We start from the raw sequence: 14,832 nt of genomic DNA, 5'->3' as shown, positions 1-14,832 counted from the left end.
GGTGTTCTCAGCTACAGGCACACATCGTGATGACGGACCCTGGTGTCACATAGCCCGCTCGGGATCCTGAGAACCAAGGTCAAACCAAGCCCAGAAGGAGGGGAGTCTCAGGGATGCAGGAAAGGAAATGGAGGACCGGGAGCAAGCAGGACCACAAGGGTCCGGGAGGACCAGATCTGCGCTGGAGGAGAGAGAAGATCAGGGATGAGAAGCTACCCCTCACTGAGACACTGGCACAGCTTTGGAAGGCTGGACATGGCCAAGGCAGCAAGGGAGAGCCAGGACTGAGCCCATCTCCTGTGGCGGGAACAAGGCAGGTACCAGGGTTTAGGAGGGAGGAGCCCGAGAGAGCGGGAAGAAGTCTAGTAACTAGACAGAGCGTATTTGGCCTGTAGAATATCTAAATAAGTATGTGCTGAATAAATCAATGAACTCCACTTTAACACGGGCTCCACTAACCCCACTTTGGGGCCAGGAGGCTTCATTCCACAGACCAGTAGGTGCTTTTCCCAACTCCCCAGGACGGCAAGGAACAGACCAAGGGAACCATAAAATAAGCTGGTCCCCTCCACGCAAAGGCCATTCCAGGAGGACACCAGCCTAGCTCCCGGGGGCATCGAAGGGGAAGACTGCAGGCGGAAGAAAGCCTTTCTCCTGGAAGCCTGGAGCCCCCACCAGGGTGTGGTGTGGTTGTTGCTATGGATACTGATGCCGTCTTCACGCAAGGTTGTCCAGAGACTTCGCTTGTCTCCAAAATTCGGAAGAGCTGGCCCTACCGGGCCCACATCCGGCAGGTTAGCATCTCAGATCCGACCCCTCCCTGACACCGGACGGGATCTCTCTGGGTTGCCCCAATCCCCTCCCCCACCCAGCCTCTGTTGCCATTTACCATGGCATTTGGACGGCAAATTTATATTCTCATATTTTTTATATTTGTTTCTTATATGAAAATACGATTTCTCAATACAAACGTCCATGAAAACTGGGACAATGAAAGATGCACTGTGAGGACACTACGTGTCAATAAAATGAGAGAGAGGACTTGTATCGTGAACAGGAGGAAGGTTCCGGATTGTTTAGAATGCAAAGGCCTGGGCAGTCCCCTGCTCGGTGAGCCCCGGGTCTGGGCGCACTGCAGACACCCCTCCCCGCAGCCCCTCAGTCCCCCTTGGCCAGTGAGGGAGGGCTGGGCAGGGTGAGGGGGTGTCTCCTCCCAAGCAAGAGGAGAGCAGACCTGGCCCACCTTCCAGCTCTGTCTCCTGGAAGAAGAAAGATAAAAGCCCCTAAAAGAGAAGAAATCGAATGGACAAAAGCCAAGAGATACCAAGTGGCTAACACCCAAACCCAGTGCATTGGGGGGAGGGGGGGGGTCTTTATTCTTCCTATAAATACATCCCAGTTGCTCCCAAGGACCCAGACCTGCACTTTCCAGGAGTGTTAACCCCCAGCTCTAAGGGTGCTTTTGCAATTCCATACTCTCCAATGGATCTCCCAGGTTCCCGAAATAAACACCCATGTCTGATTATCACATTTTTTTTAAAACGTAGGAGGATCATAACATGTACCGAAAACCCTCCAATCGTTCCCTATCTAACCGAGAGCAAGAGCCAAAGTCCCACAAGGCCCTGTGCCACCCACCCCCAACACCCACACAGCCTCACCCTCACCTCCCCCCTTCCACCCCTCTGACCTCGTCTTCAGCCCTCACTCGTTCCATTAGTCACATTCACTGCCTTGGTGTTCTTCAAACACCTGCTGCCCCAGGCCCTTTGCACTTACTGTTCTCACTGTACAATGCTCTTCCCCAAACTGCTACACGGCTCCCTCTGCTTCTCCAGTTCCTTTAGGTCTTCTTTGCTCAAGTCCCACTTAAGCAGAGATGCCTTTACAGGCTCCTCTGTCTACATTCACTGTTCCTCTTACTCCACTTCACTTTTCATTGCCTCAACACAATCTGACGTGTCAGGTACTTACGTGTTTGTCTTTCTAATTTTCATCTCCCCTACATGACAGTAAAAACTTTTTTTGTTGTTCACTGCTCTTTCTCCAGTGTCTGTGGCAGTACTTTCTGGTACGTAGACACGGCCAATAATTATCTGCTGAACGAATAAACGAATGAGCAGCACCAGAGACAGGCACCAAGGCCAGACGTTGGCAGGACTTCTGGTAGCTTAAGACCTAGGGAAGTGCACACAGTAGGTCCTACAAGTAGCTCAGAGCCCAAGATCGGGATGCAGCCAGGCCTCAGGGGCTTCTAGAAAGGAGAATACAGGGGCGCCTGGGTGGCTCGTCGGTTGAGCGCCGACTTCGGCTCAGGTCATGATCTCACAGTCTGTGGGTTCGAGCCCCGCATTGGGCTCTGTGCTGACAGCTCAGAGCCTGGAGTCTGCTTCCGATTCTGTGTCTCCCTCTCTCTCTGGCCCTCCCCTGCTCATGTTCTGTCTCTTTCTGTTGCAAAAATAAATAAAAACATTTAAAAAAAAATTTTTTAAAAGAAAGGAGAATACAGAAAGGGCTGTCTCTTTCTCTCACTCTCTGGTTTCTTTCTGCACATTTGCTCCCACTCCCCCTTATCGGCAGCCTCTCTTACTCGGCCCACAGGGACCAGATCAAAGAGAACTAAATAAATAGCTGCCCCATTTCCCATGTTACTGTAGACCCGGCTGTCCAGTTAGTTCTCTGTTTTGCTCTTTCCAAATTTCCAGGGAAAGAACCCCGCTGGGGCCCGAGTTGCCAAGTGCCCACCCAGGTCCCATCGCTGTGGTCCAGGAAGTGAGGCCATGTTCACAAACATGGATTCCAGGAGCCCGCCCTGTGAATGGAGAGGAAACAACATTTAATGGCATGCCTGAGAGCAGGGGAGACATCCTAAAAAAGAAGGTACTGGAAAACCCCTTTCGCTGTGAGATTTCTGCTCGCCCAGTAGGAGAATGGAGTAGAATGTTTGCTCCAATGAAGGGAGCCACCCTTGCAGCCCATTCAGCTTGAGATTCGTGCCAAGCCTTTTCCAGCCCTCGGAACAAATCTCCATCCCAGCCAAGCAGGTGTGGTAAGTGCATCTCCTGCCCACATGCGAGTAGGCTTCCGTTTGAGGTGCTGCCTCAAGGGGGCACTCAAACCCAGGGCTCTAACTCTCCCCCAGATCCCCTCCATTGGGTGGCTGCTGGTAATGGTAAGAGGGTAGGACCTAAGGGCTCAGGAATCTTGGCTCGGCGCCCAGTGCTGCCACAATCTCTTGAAGGATGACACATCCCAGGCAAATTCATTCGCTCTGTTATGAGTTGGATGATCGACTCGCACCGCAGTGTAATTTCCAGAAATGCAAAGGCAGGAGGCCTCAGCTAGAGGCAGGCCTGAGGACTACCCTGCAGTCAGGCAAAATGGGGAGAAAAGCGTGCATCGGAAACGTGAACAGGGGTTAGTGGTGGGAAGCCAAAGGGCTCTGATTTTTTTTTTTTCCCCACTTGGCATATCTAGAATGTCTAAATGTTCTCATGAACATGAATTCTTATATAATTCACTCGGTAATGCCAATCTGGGGTTCTTGTCAGCAGGGGACTATCCTGAATAAAGCCGTTTGGGACGTCATGTGCAAGTCTACAAAGGTGGCCAGATGTCTTCACTTCTCTTGAGTGAACCGTTGGAGTGGAGTCGATGGGTTGCACCGAATCTACAGGCCAGCATGTAAAGCGCTGGCACCTGAAAATTCTGTCTTCCAACCCGTGAGTATGGCGTAATCTCTCCATTTTCGGGCAGGGTCCCTTCGATTTCCCTCAGCAGTATTTTTCGGGTTCGATGTACATGTCTTGCACGTCCTTTGATAGTATATTCCCGAATGGTTTCCAGTTTCGATGCTGTTGTGTCATTTGAAAACCTTTTGAGCTTTTGAAGTGTCACTTTGACTTTTGCTGCTATGCTGGTTTTTGTAAATACAACCGATTTGGGCAATTTTGTTGAGTTCACTTGTTAGTTTTAGCAGCTTTGGGGGCGGGGAGTCCTTAGGACTTTGTAACGTAAACAATCATGTTATGCACGAAGAAAGCTTTACTGCTTCCTCCCGACCTTCATGCCTTTCTCCCCACGCACTCCCCTTTTGTCATTATGTGGGGTGGGGGGGCGGGGGGGGGGACCTCTGCAGACACTGGATAGAAACGGTGAAAGTGTCCATCCCCACCTCCTCCCAATCTGAAGACGAATGTACTCAGTATATTCAGTATATTGGCACAAAGAATTATATTTGTTGCTGATTTTCTTCATAGAAAACTTTTGTAAGATCGTGGAAGCTTCCTTGGGGCGCCTGGGTGGCTCAGCTAAAGTCGCTGGACTTTAGCTCAGGTCATGATCTCATGGTTTGTGGGTTCGAGCCCCATGTCAGGCTCCGTGCTGACAGCTCAGAGCCTGGAGCCTGCTTCAGTTTCTGCGTCTCCCTCTTTCTCTTTGCTCCTCCCCCACTCATGCTGTCACTCTCTCATTCTCTCTCTCTCAAATAATAAATAAACATTTTTTTAAAAAGAAAAAAAAAATAAAAAAAGATTCCACTTCGGGGAGAGCCAAAACTGTCATTAAGTTAAATCTCATTTTGGTGCTGTGGGGCTTAGCATAAGTGACTCTATTTAGGCCCGTTGTCTGCTTTTTAGCATTTATAGTCCATTTCCCTTTTAAAGAAATTGTGTCTCTAACGAGCAAAATCTTCCTATAAACAGTGGTAAATCGTGTAAATCCAATAAAATAGTCTCATACCATTTTTAAATTTAGGTATTCTTTTTTTTTTTTTAATTTTTTTTCAACGTTTATTTATTTATTTGGGACAGAGAATGAACGGGGGAGGGGCAGAGAGAGAGGGAGACACAGAATCTGAAACAGGCTCCAGGCTCCGAGCCATCAGCCCAGAGCCCGACGCGGGGCTCGAGCTCACAGAGCACAAGATCGTGACCTGGCTGAAGTCAGACGCTTAACCGACTGCGCCACCCAGGGGCCCCTAAATTTAGGTATTCTTAAACAATACTTATCTGCAACGTTGGTTGACAAATAGAATCTTTTTCAACTTTATAATCACAAGATTAAATCTCTGACTGAAGTACACCATTAAAATTGGAAACTGAATTCTGTCACACGTACCAAGTTCTTACACACAAGTTAAATACTCAATATGCACAAATTGTTCTTAAAATGAATGCCCCAAATAAGATTTTCATTGGTTCATTTTATTTTCTGTTTTCTTTCAATAATTATAAACATCCCTAAGATCCCTAGGTTTTTTTAAGTTACTGGCTAAGAGGATAGTTTTTAACAGGATGCTACTGCCCCCTAGAGGACATCTTGGAGATTTTCATTTTATTTATTTTATTTTATTTTATTTTATTTTACTTTTTATTTTATTTTACTTTATTTTACTTTATTTTACTCTGCTTTGCTTTACTTTATATTGTTTAGTTTAGCTTAGTTTAGCTTAGTTTAATTTAGTTCAATTAGGCACAATGACGGACGTATGTTACCAGTACCTATGTACTTAGGGACCAGGGATGCAGGACCATCTCTCACAGCTAAAAGTTATCCTGCAGAAATTTCAAAAGTCCCTTCATGTAAACAAAAAACTAATAACTATCCGAGCCTAGAACGTTACCGTATCTTGTACGTATTTTTTTGTAGTTTTAACGTAGATAGAATTTTTCAGTAATTGCAACTTTCTTGCAAATCAGGGAGATTGTATTTTGGTTTGGTCTGAACTTTACCAACTGAACTTTACCACCATGTGTGATATTGTCATTTATACTAAATATATATTGTGGACTTAGAACAAGGTTCCCGGCCTCACATTTCCTCGAATTCCTGGAATTTCCTGAGCCGTAAGAGCAACGGGAGAATCTTTCTTTTGTCATAATAGTTGGTCCTTGTCCTCAATTCCTGAAGTCACTTCAGGGCCATGAAGGTGAAGTGTCTGTCTTGTTATTCACAACAACCCCCTCAAACACTGCTAAGCTTTTGTTAATGTGGCAACTCCTTTTGGAAATCTAAAGGGGTGGGGCGCGCTGGGACCAGAGCAATGAACTACGAAATACAGGGCTGGAACTTTCAGCCCCACCCCCTCATTTCCAGGGACCGGTGAGGGACTGGAAGTTGAAGCAATCACCGATGATCAATGATAGATTCAATCATGCCTAAGTAATGAAGCCTTTATAAACCCCCCCAACGAGAGGGTCCAGAGAGCTTCAGGTTTTGCTGACCCAGAATGCTTTCACCTGCCACCGGGCCAGGCCCCGAACTCCATGAAGACAGAAGCTTCTTTGCTGGGGACGTCGCCCTACGTAGCTCCTGATCTGGCTGTTGATTCATAGCTTGACTGTCTTTTGTAACAAACTGGCAATCTAGCGAGAAAACCGGTTCCCGGAGTCCTGTGAACTGCTCTAGAAAATTAATCCAAACCCAAGGAGGGGGTCATGGAAACCTCTGATTTATAGCCACTTGGGCAATATCACAAAGTAACAATCTGGACTTGTAACTGGCATCTGAAGTGGAGAACTGTCTTGTGGGACTGCGCTCTTAACCTATGGGATGTGACCCTATCTCCCCAGAGATGTGTCAGGACGGAGTTGAATTGGAGGACACCCAGCTGGTGTCAGAGAATGACTTGGTGATGTGGAGGAAAATTCCCCGCACGTTATAATTGGTGCCAGAATTATATACCATTTTGGAAAATCGTGTTGCTGGTGGCAATGTTATTCATGGTACTTGAATCAGTCTGTATTTGCAGCTGCCACATCCATGGTGACTATATATAGATAAATGGATAAAGATATATAGATATGTTTCTGAAGCATTTGTTTCAAATTATCAAACATAAAAAATGTTAAGAACTTTCAGATGAATATTATATTGTATCAAAACTTAAATAGCCATGGGGCGCCTGGGTGGCTCAGTCGGTTAAGCATCTGACCAGCTCAGGGGATGATCTCGCAGTTCATGGGTTCGAGCCCCGCATCGGGTTTTGTGCTGACAAGCTCAGAGCCTGGAGCCTGCTTCGGATTCTGTGCCTCCCTCTCTCTCTCCTGCTCAATGCTCTGTCTCTCTCTGTCTCTCAAAAATAAATAAATGTTAAAAAAAATTTTGAAAAACTTAAATAGACACAAGCAACTTATTCATTATATTTTTCTGGTATAATAGTGCTTAAGCACATAGATATTGAAATATGCGTTATTTTATTATAAGTAATTGCCTTTTATTTCTCTTTCGAATTGCAGTTTGGGCGATATATTGCATGTAGCTAGATGATATTATCTATGAATTTCATTTCAGGATAGTGGAAAGCATTACAAAGTATCTTTAAACTTCATAAAAAGAAATAGTCATGGACCAACAACTCTGATACCGCTATTATATCGTGGAACTGAAAAATTAAGTAAGTGGATGATGGAAGGAAAGAGTAGTGTTTTTCCCTACTAGAGTGGGAGTTAACAGATAAGAAAGAAGAGGAAGCAGGGTGCTTGGATGCTCAGTGGGTTGAGCGTCCGACTCTTGATTTTGGCTCAGGTCATGATTCCAGGGTCATGGGATCGAGCCCCACATCGGTTTCCTGGATGAACGTGGAGCCTCCTCGCTGAACATGGAGGCTGCTTAAGATTTTTCTCTCTCTCTCTGTCCCTCTCCTGCTGCCCGCCCCCCCCCCCCAAATTAAAAAAAAGGAAGAAGAAGAGAGGAAGCAAGAATGATCCATGTGGTAATGCATTAGGGTCTGAGGTATCAGTATGAGCTCATGTTTAGTTCAACATTGATACAAGCGGTCACAAATGAAAATACAGTAGAGACAGGTGTACCCATATGGGTTAGTATACACGCGTATATCTCTTTGCTCTGTAGCTAAGAGGGTCTTAGAAGCAATGATAGCCCAGTAGCAATGAGCACACCTAGCTTGCACATATTGCTAATTACGTGCTCCAATAAAAGAAACCGGGACTCCAGTACTAGGACCGGGACGGGAAATATACAAAATAAGTCTGGAGCCGCTTGTAGTGCCACAAAGCAATGAAGTGCTAAACTCACACACACACACACACACACACACACACACACACACACACGTGCACACACCCACCCACATCGATGGACGTATGTCAAAGAGACACAGGCACCAACGGAAAGACTGCCAGTGGCCTAAGCTGGAAAAACTTGAGCAAAACAATAATTGAAGCAATATCGAATTATGCAACAAAGTATAAAATAAATACCAATGCGTCCATACTGACAGGGGCGCCTGGGTGGCTCAGTCTTTTGAGCTTCTGACTCTTGATTTCAGCCTAGGTCATGGTCTCAGGGTCGTGGGATCGAGCCCTGAGTCGGACTCCACGCTGGGCATGGAACCTGCTTGAGATTCTCTCTCCCTCTCTCTCTCTCTCTCTCTCTCTCTTTCTCTCCTTCTCTCCTCTGCCCCTCTCCCCTGCCCTCTCTCTAAAAAATTTAAATTAATGAAATAAAGAAAAAGGGAAGAAGTGACCAATCTCCTGTGCAGAGAATCACAAACAAGTTATGAAGATACTCCACCCTCAAACAGGTGGGGTGTAATTCCCCAATCTAAGTGTGGGCTGCAGTTTCTTCCTTCCCAAAAGAACAGTAGGGAAAGGAATGGGTAAAAGCGACTTCACAGAGGAAACTGGCAAAAACTCCCTTACTCAGCCAAGTGCTCAAGTCACCCTCAACCATGGTAAGTCCTGTTGATAGCATGTACGTTTGACACGATGTGACAAGAATGGCACTCTACCTCTGTGGTCTTCCTCCCCCAAACCCATCACTCTAATCTAATTACGAGGGGGAGAATTCAGACAAATCCTACTGAAGGAACATTCTCCAAAACGCCTGACCAGTACGCCTCAACACTGTGAAGGTCATCAAAAGAAAAAAAGAAAAAAGGAAAGTCTGAAACACTGTCACAGCTAAGAGGAGTTTAAGGAGACACAATGACTAAATGTAATGTGATGTCCTGGATGGGATCCTGGAACATAAGAACATTAGGTCAAAACGAAAGAAACCTGAATAAAGGATGGGCTTTACTTCACAATAATGTGCCAACATTGGATCATGAATTCTAACAAATTACCCTGTTAATATAGGATATCGATGATAAGGAACCTGGGTGTGGGGTATATTTGTACTTTCTGTACTATCTGCAATTTTTCTGTAAATCTAAAACTTCCTTTAAAAATAAAGCTTATTGGGGCGCCTGGGTGGCTCAGTTGGTTGAGCGGCCGACTTCGGCTCAGGTCACGATCTCACAGTCCGTGAGTTCGAGCCCCGCGTCGGGCTCTGTGCTGACAGCTCAGAGCCTGGAGCCTGCTTCAGATTCTGTGTCTCCTTCTCTCTCTGTCCCTCCCCCACTAGTGCTCTGTTTCTCTCTCTCTCAAAAATAAATACACATTAAAAAAAAAAGCCTCTATTAACTTTAAAAATAAAACTGCCACATATTTTATCAGTAAAAATTGGTCTATTCAGGAATAGCGGAGAATTACAATCCCTGACACAGAACCTATGGCAAAGCCATAGGCAAGCCTGGGGAACAAAGATATAAGCTCTTTGGGTACTGGGTAAAAGGGAATGGGTAAGTTGGGAGGGCTGTTATATAAACAAAAAGTCCGTTGGACTCAACTAGAAGTTCAAAGCAGACTGGCTCTTCATTGGCTCTGTTGTGTGGCTCTCTTTTTGGCTGGGCTGTTGCCAGAGCAGGCGGAAAACCTTCCTCCTCCTGGGGTAGTAAAGCAGTAACCAAAGTAGTATCTACTTGGAAAGTAGGTCTCTTCCGGTTGGGGGTCTGCAATTGACGAGGAGCGGTAGGGCGTGAGAGCGCCCCCTGCTGGCCTCGCAACTCCATTTTAGCGAGGTTTCCTTTTATTTCCGCACCTCATTAGTGGTAAAAAAAAATGTAAATAAGTCACAATTTTCCACCTTTCACCGCAAATCTTTTCTTTTCTTTTTTTTTATTGACAAAGGTAACTGTTGGTGAGGAATAGAAAAAAAAAATAGATCTTCTCACATACTTTTGAGAGATGGGTAAACTGACACAATATTTTTGGAGAGCATCCTAACAATAAATATCAAGTTCCATAAGAAATGCATAGTGTCCGACCCAACAACTCTACCTGTAGGAACATATTATCAAAAAACTATTTGTGCATGGTGACCTAAGCACTTCCTGCCACTTACAAGAACTCATAAGAACTTATAAGCACTTATCAGCACTTATAAGAACAAAAATTGGAAAGAATTTAAACCCTTGGGGGGTGGGGGTGCTGATACATTAAACTACAGCACATTCACAGGATAGCTGTTTGATGATAAGTACAAAACACATACAAGTTCTAGAAAAGGCAAACGTGTAGGGACATAAAAACAGATGAGTGGTCGCCAGGGGCTGGGGTCCAGCAAGACTGACTACAAAGGAGCAATGAGACAAGGTGTGGGGAGAGGGTGATGGTGTTGAAAATGCTCCGGGGCGCCTGGGGTGGCTCAGTCAGTTAAGCTCGACTCTTGACTTTGACTTCGGCTCAGGTCATGATCTCATAGTTGGTGAGTTCAAGCCCCGCATCAGGCACTGTGCTGACAGCCTGGGCCTGCTTGGGATTCTGTCTCCCTCTCTCTCTGCCCCTCCGCTACCTCTCTAGCTCTCTCTCAAAAAAAAATAAATAAAAATAAACTTGAAAAAAAAAAAGAAAGAAAATGCTTCACGTCTGAGCTGGTGGTTCCTCGACTGTAAAAGTTTGCCCAAACCCATAGATGTGTCCACTGAAAGGTTGAATTTTACCGTGTGTAAATTATATCTCAATAAACTTGCCTTTAAAGAAAATCCTGTGGGGCGCCTGGGTGGCGCAGTCGGTTAAGCGTCCGACTTCAGCCAGGTCACGATCTCGCAGTCCGTGAGTTCGAGCCCCGCATCAGGCTCTGGGCTGATGGCTCGGAGCCTGGAGCCTGTTTCCGATTCTGTGTCTCCCTCTCTCTCTGCCCCTCCCCCGTTCATGCTCTGTCTCTCTCTGTCCCAAAAATAAATAAAAAACGTTGAAAAAAAATTAAAAAAAAAATCAGGAAAAAAAAAATAAAGAAAATCCTGTGGAAGAATATTAAGCAGCCTGGGGAAATTGAAATGACCCATTAAATGGGGAGTTCGCAAGGTAGTGTGCACATTGTTATCGGAACTTGGTAAGGGGGTTACGTTTTCCGAGTGTGACAGAAACTGGGCAACCTTGGTGACGTAGACTGGAAGGAAACGTGCCAAAACGTGTCTCCCTCTGGAAATGAAATTAAATGTGGTTGACTCTTGAACATGGGGGAGGGAGGGTTGGGGCACCAACACCTTACACAGTGGGAAATCTGCCTATAACTTTGACTCCCTCAAAACTTAACTAGTAATAGCCTACTGTTGACCAGAAGCCTCCCCAACCAGCTAAACAGTCAATTTGCAGCTATTTTGTGTTGTATGCATTATACACTGCGTTCTCACAATAAAGTAAGCTAGAGAAAAGAAACTCACAAGAGGGGCGCCTAAGTGGCTCAGTCAGTTAAGCGTCCAACTTCAGCTCAGGTCACGATCTCGCAGTTCGTGGGTTTGAGCCCCGTGTCGGGCTCTGTGCTGACAGCTCAGAGCCTGGAGCCTGCTTTAGATTCTGTGTCTCCCTCACTCTTCCCCTCTCCTGCTCCTGCTCTGTCTCTCTCTCTAAAATAAATAAACATTTAAAAAAAATTTTTAAGAAAATCACAAGAAGATAAAATGTATTTACAGCACTGTACTATTAAAAATCCGCATATATGTGGATTTATGTTGTTCAAATCCATGTTTTTCAGGAGTCACCCGTATTTTTTCTTCACATTGTTATTTTATCTTTCTTTGTTTCTTTATTGCTGGAAACCATTTCTCTGTTGTTCAGATGCTTTAGGACGCTTTTCTCTTTGGCGGGGCCACCAAGAAGGAGGGAAACCACCAGCGGGCAGAAGAGCCAGGGGAGGAGGGGGACGCTCAGCTGGAGGGACAGGCCAGCGGAGAAGCAGAGGAGTGGGGCTGCGGGGCGGGGCTTGGGGGCTGGGGCGGGGCGGAGGGCGGGGCGGGGCAGGCTGCGGTGGGGCGGGGCGGGGCGGGGCGGGGCGGAGGGCGGGGCAGGACTGGCTCTGGGTTTTGCTAGGGGCTGACCGCGCCGAAGGGCCTGCCCCGCGAGGGGCAGGCCGAGTTTCCATTGGAAATCATGAAATCACCCCCGCTGGTGCTTAGACGTTTCCAGAGCTCCGCGAGGACAAGGAAGGCGGCACCATGATGAGTGAGTCTAGCTTTGCAGGGAGCTGGCAGCCTGGGCTGGGGTGGGGGGCAGGCCTCCCGGACCCCCAACCTAGGACGGGCTAGACGCCCCGCTGTTTTCCTTCGTTCCCTCCACCTATTAACTAGCTAACTCACTCTCCGTCTCTCTTCCCTTTTCGTGTCCCAAGAACGGGCGGCTGCCGCTGCAGTGGGAGGAGGTGAGTCGCCTGGATCCCCTGCGTCGCCGGAGAGGGGACTGCGGAGATGCGGGTTGGGAGGGCCGCCGGGGTCACTGTTAGGAGCAGAGAGCCGCGCTCACAGTGCTCCCGGGAAGAGGACGCCTGATCCGGGGCCTGGCTGCACCCTTAGGCCTTCTAACGAGCGCGTAGAGATTTCCTTTGACTGGGGGTGTTGATACAAACTGCAGTGGTATATTTCACCTCCCATATTTACACACACACGCACACACAGTGACGGGCAGTGACTTCCCCGGTATCTCACTGCCACTTCCTGGGTGGGCCTCCCGTGACCTCTTTGTCCCCCACCTGACTCCACATCCCCCCCTTTCTCTTTGCTTTGGGACCCCCCCCCCCCACCGAGCTGCCGTGTCCCATCGATGTTCAGAGCAGACAGGCCCCTGAAACTGCCAAGGAGTTCGGGAGGGGTCCCTTCCCCTGGCCCGCGCCCCGACCCAGCACCTGTTCCCCGCAGTCGTGGCCGTGGGGGCCGTGCCCGTGGTGCTGGGCGCCATGGGCTTCACCGGGGCGGGAATCGCCGCCTCGTCCCTAGCGGCCAAGATGATGTCCGCCGCCGCGGTCGCCAACGGGGGTGGAGTCGCCGCGGGCAGCCTGGTGGCGACGCTTCAGTCGGTGGGTAAGTGTTGGGTGGGCGGTGGACAGGTCGGGGGAGGGGTGGGGGAGGGCAGGATAGTGGGCAGAGGAGCAGAGCGAGGAGGGCGTTCACCCCAGAGGCTAAGCCTGAGGGAGGGCTCAGCTCCCTCCAGTTCCGTGGTTCTCATCCTCCCGGGTCCTTTGTCCCTCACTGTCCTCTTTCTGGCTCCTTCTGAGTGAAGTTTGGTGAGAATGGAGGGGTAAGGGGCTCTGAGAGGGAGAAGAAGGGAAGGAGCCCAGGGCTCTGGGTACAGCCCTACCCAAATCTGACACGGGGGTGGCCTAGGTGGGTCCTTTCCCCTCCGGGCCTCGGTGGCCTCCTGTGTAAGGTGAGGGGACCGGTCGCTCACTGGATCTTTGGCTGACTGTCCTCTGTCTCTAACTTCCCATAGATTCACCCCCTCTCCTGTCTTTGCCACCTCCAGCATCGTCTCCCCAAAGTGGAGCCCTGGGGGTTTCAGAACCTAGTGGAGGGATCCAGGTCTCTGGGCCTCAGACATCCAGAGGGGTCGGGGCCACTGGCCATTGCAGGTTCCAGTACTCACCCTCTCTCTATTCCTCAGGGGCAGCTGGACTCTCCACATCATCCAACATCCTCCTGGCCTCCATTGGGTCAGCTTTTGGAGCCTTGCTGGGAGGCTCAAAAAAGGAACCTTCTTCCTCTTCCCCAGCAGAATCCGGGTCTGAAGGGGAACAGCCAGGAGAAACTGAACCCCAAGTTCAACCTCCAAACCCCCCGCTCAGTTCAGAGAAACAGGAGAAATAAAAATCATGTGTGGATGCACCTCCACGTCTTTGCTCCTTGCAGCCCTGTTTGGGGGGGGGGGGGGGGACTGGAGTTTCCCAAATCACCCCATCCTCCCCACCTGCCTTGTGGAGGGGGTAGAGGCAGGCTAAGCACAGAATCAGTTGGCAGGAGGCTTTGATTCATCCTAGTCTCACAAGCGATGGCTACATTCAGGCTGTATACACCCAGGACCATTCTTTGGCCTTCTGTGGGCCTCACTTTCCCCCCTCATTTAGTGATGGGGGTTGACAAAAGTCCCCATTGGGCAGCTGGGGTCAGGGGTAGCCAGGATACATATTGAGCCACTGACGACAGAGCACTTTGCCCTTCCTTATGTATGGACACTAGACATCCTGACTTTGAGGTCAGGCAGGGAAAAGCCAGTGTCTTGCTCATATCAGGATGTGAACAAGACACTGGCCTTTCCCTGCCTGACCTCAAAGTCCTATGGGGAGGCTGGCAAGCAAATCACCAGGACAACTTAGTATGTTGAATGTCACAGTGGGGCTCTGGGCGCTTCCAGGCAAGGAGACTGAATCACGAATGGTCACTACGCCGTGTCTGGAAAAATCCTCCAATTCCTACCCTGGCAACAGGTGCGATTGGTATCCCCTGTTTCCACTCAAGTCCAAAGTGAGGGCTTACTTCCTGCCAGAAAGGTCTCTTCTCTGGAGTTGCTGTTTGTTTGTTTGTTTGTTTGTTTTTAAGAATGAGATATAACATAAATAGAAATAGAAATTCTAGAACTTCTGCTTACACCCCAGTAAATAGTCTGGGGGCCTCTAGGGGCACCCTCTGCATTTTGTAGACTCCCACTTGTGGACGTATCCAAAGGAGAGGCCACTTAGGATGTAGAAAGCTGGAGAGAGTGTCACTCCCAACCTACAACA

General features: G+C 48.3%; 1 protein-coding gene across 1 annotated transcript; it reads left to right on the top strand.

Annotated features, from left to right (window-relative positions):
- Window positions 1-12,138: 12,138 nt before the first annotated feature.
- LOC101088417 (interferon alpha-inducible protein 27-like protein 2) lies at window positions 12,139-13,939 on the top strand. Its single transcript, XM_011283468.4, has 4 exons — window positions 12,139-12,287; window positions 12,454-12,483; window positions 12,977-13,138; window positions 13,719-13,939. The coding sequence occupies exons 1-4, from the start codon at window positions 12,281-12,283 to the stop codon at window positions 13,919-13,921; spliced, it is 402 nt and encodes a 133-aa protein (XP_011281770.2). The 5' UTR covers window positions 12,139-12,280; the 3' UTR covers window positions 13,922-13,939.
- Window positions 13,940-14,832: the final 893 nt, after the last annotated feature.

This window comes from Felis catus, chromosome B3 (assembly GCF_018350175.1).
Source record: "Felis catus isolate Fca126 chromosome B3, F.catus_Fca126_mat1.0, whole genome shotgun sequence".
NCBI lineage: Eukaryota > Metazoa > Chordata > Mammalia > Carnivora > Felidae > Felis > Felis catus.
Note: the sequence above shows the minus strand (reverse complement) of the source record. Positions and strands in the feature narration are given on the sequence as shown.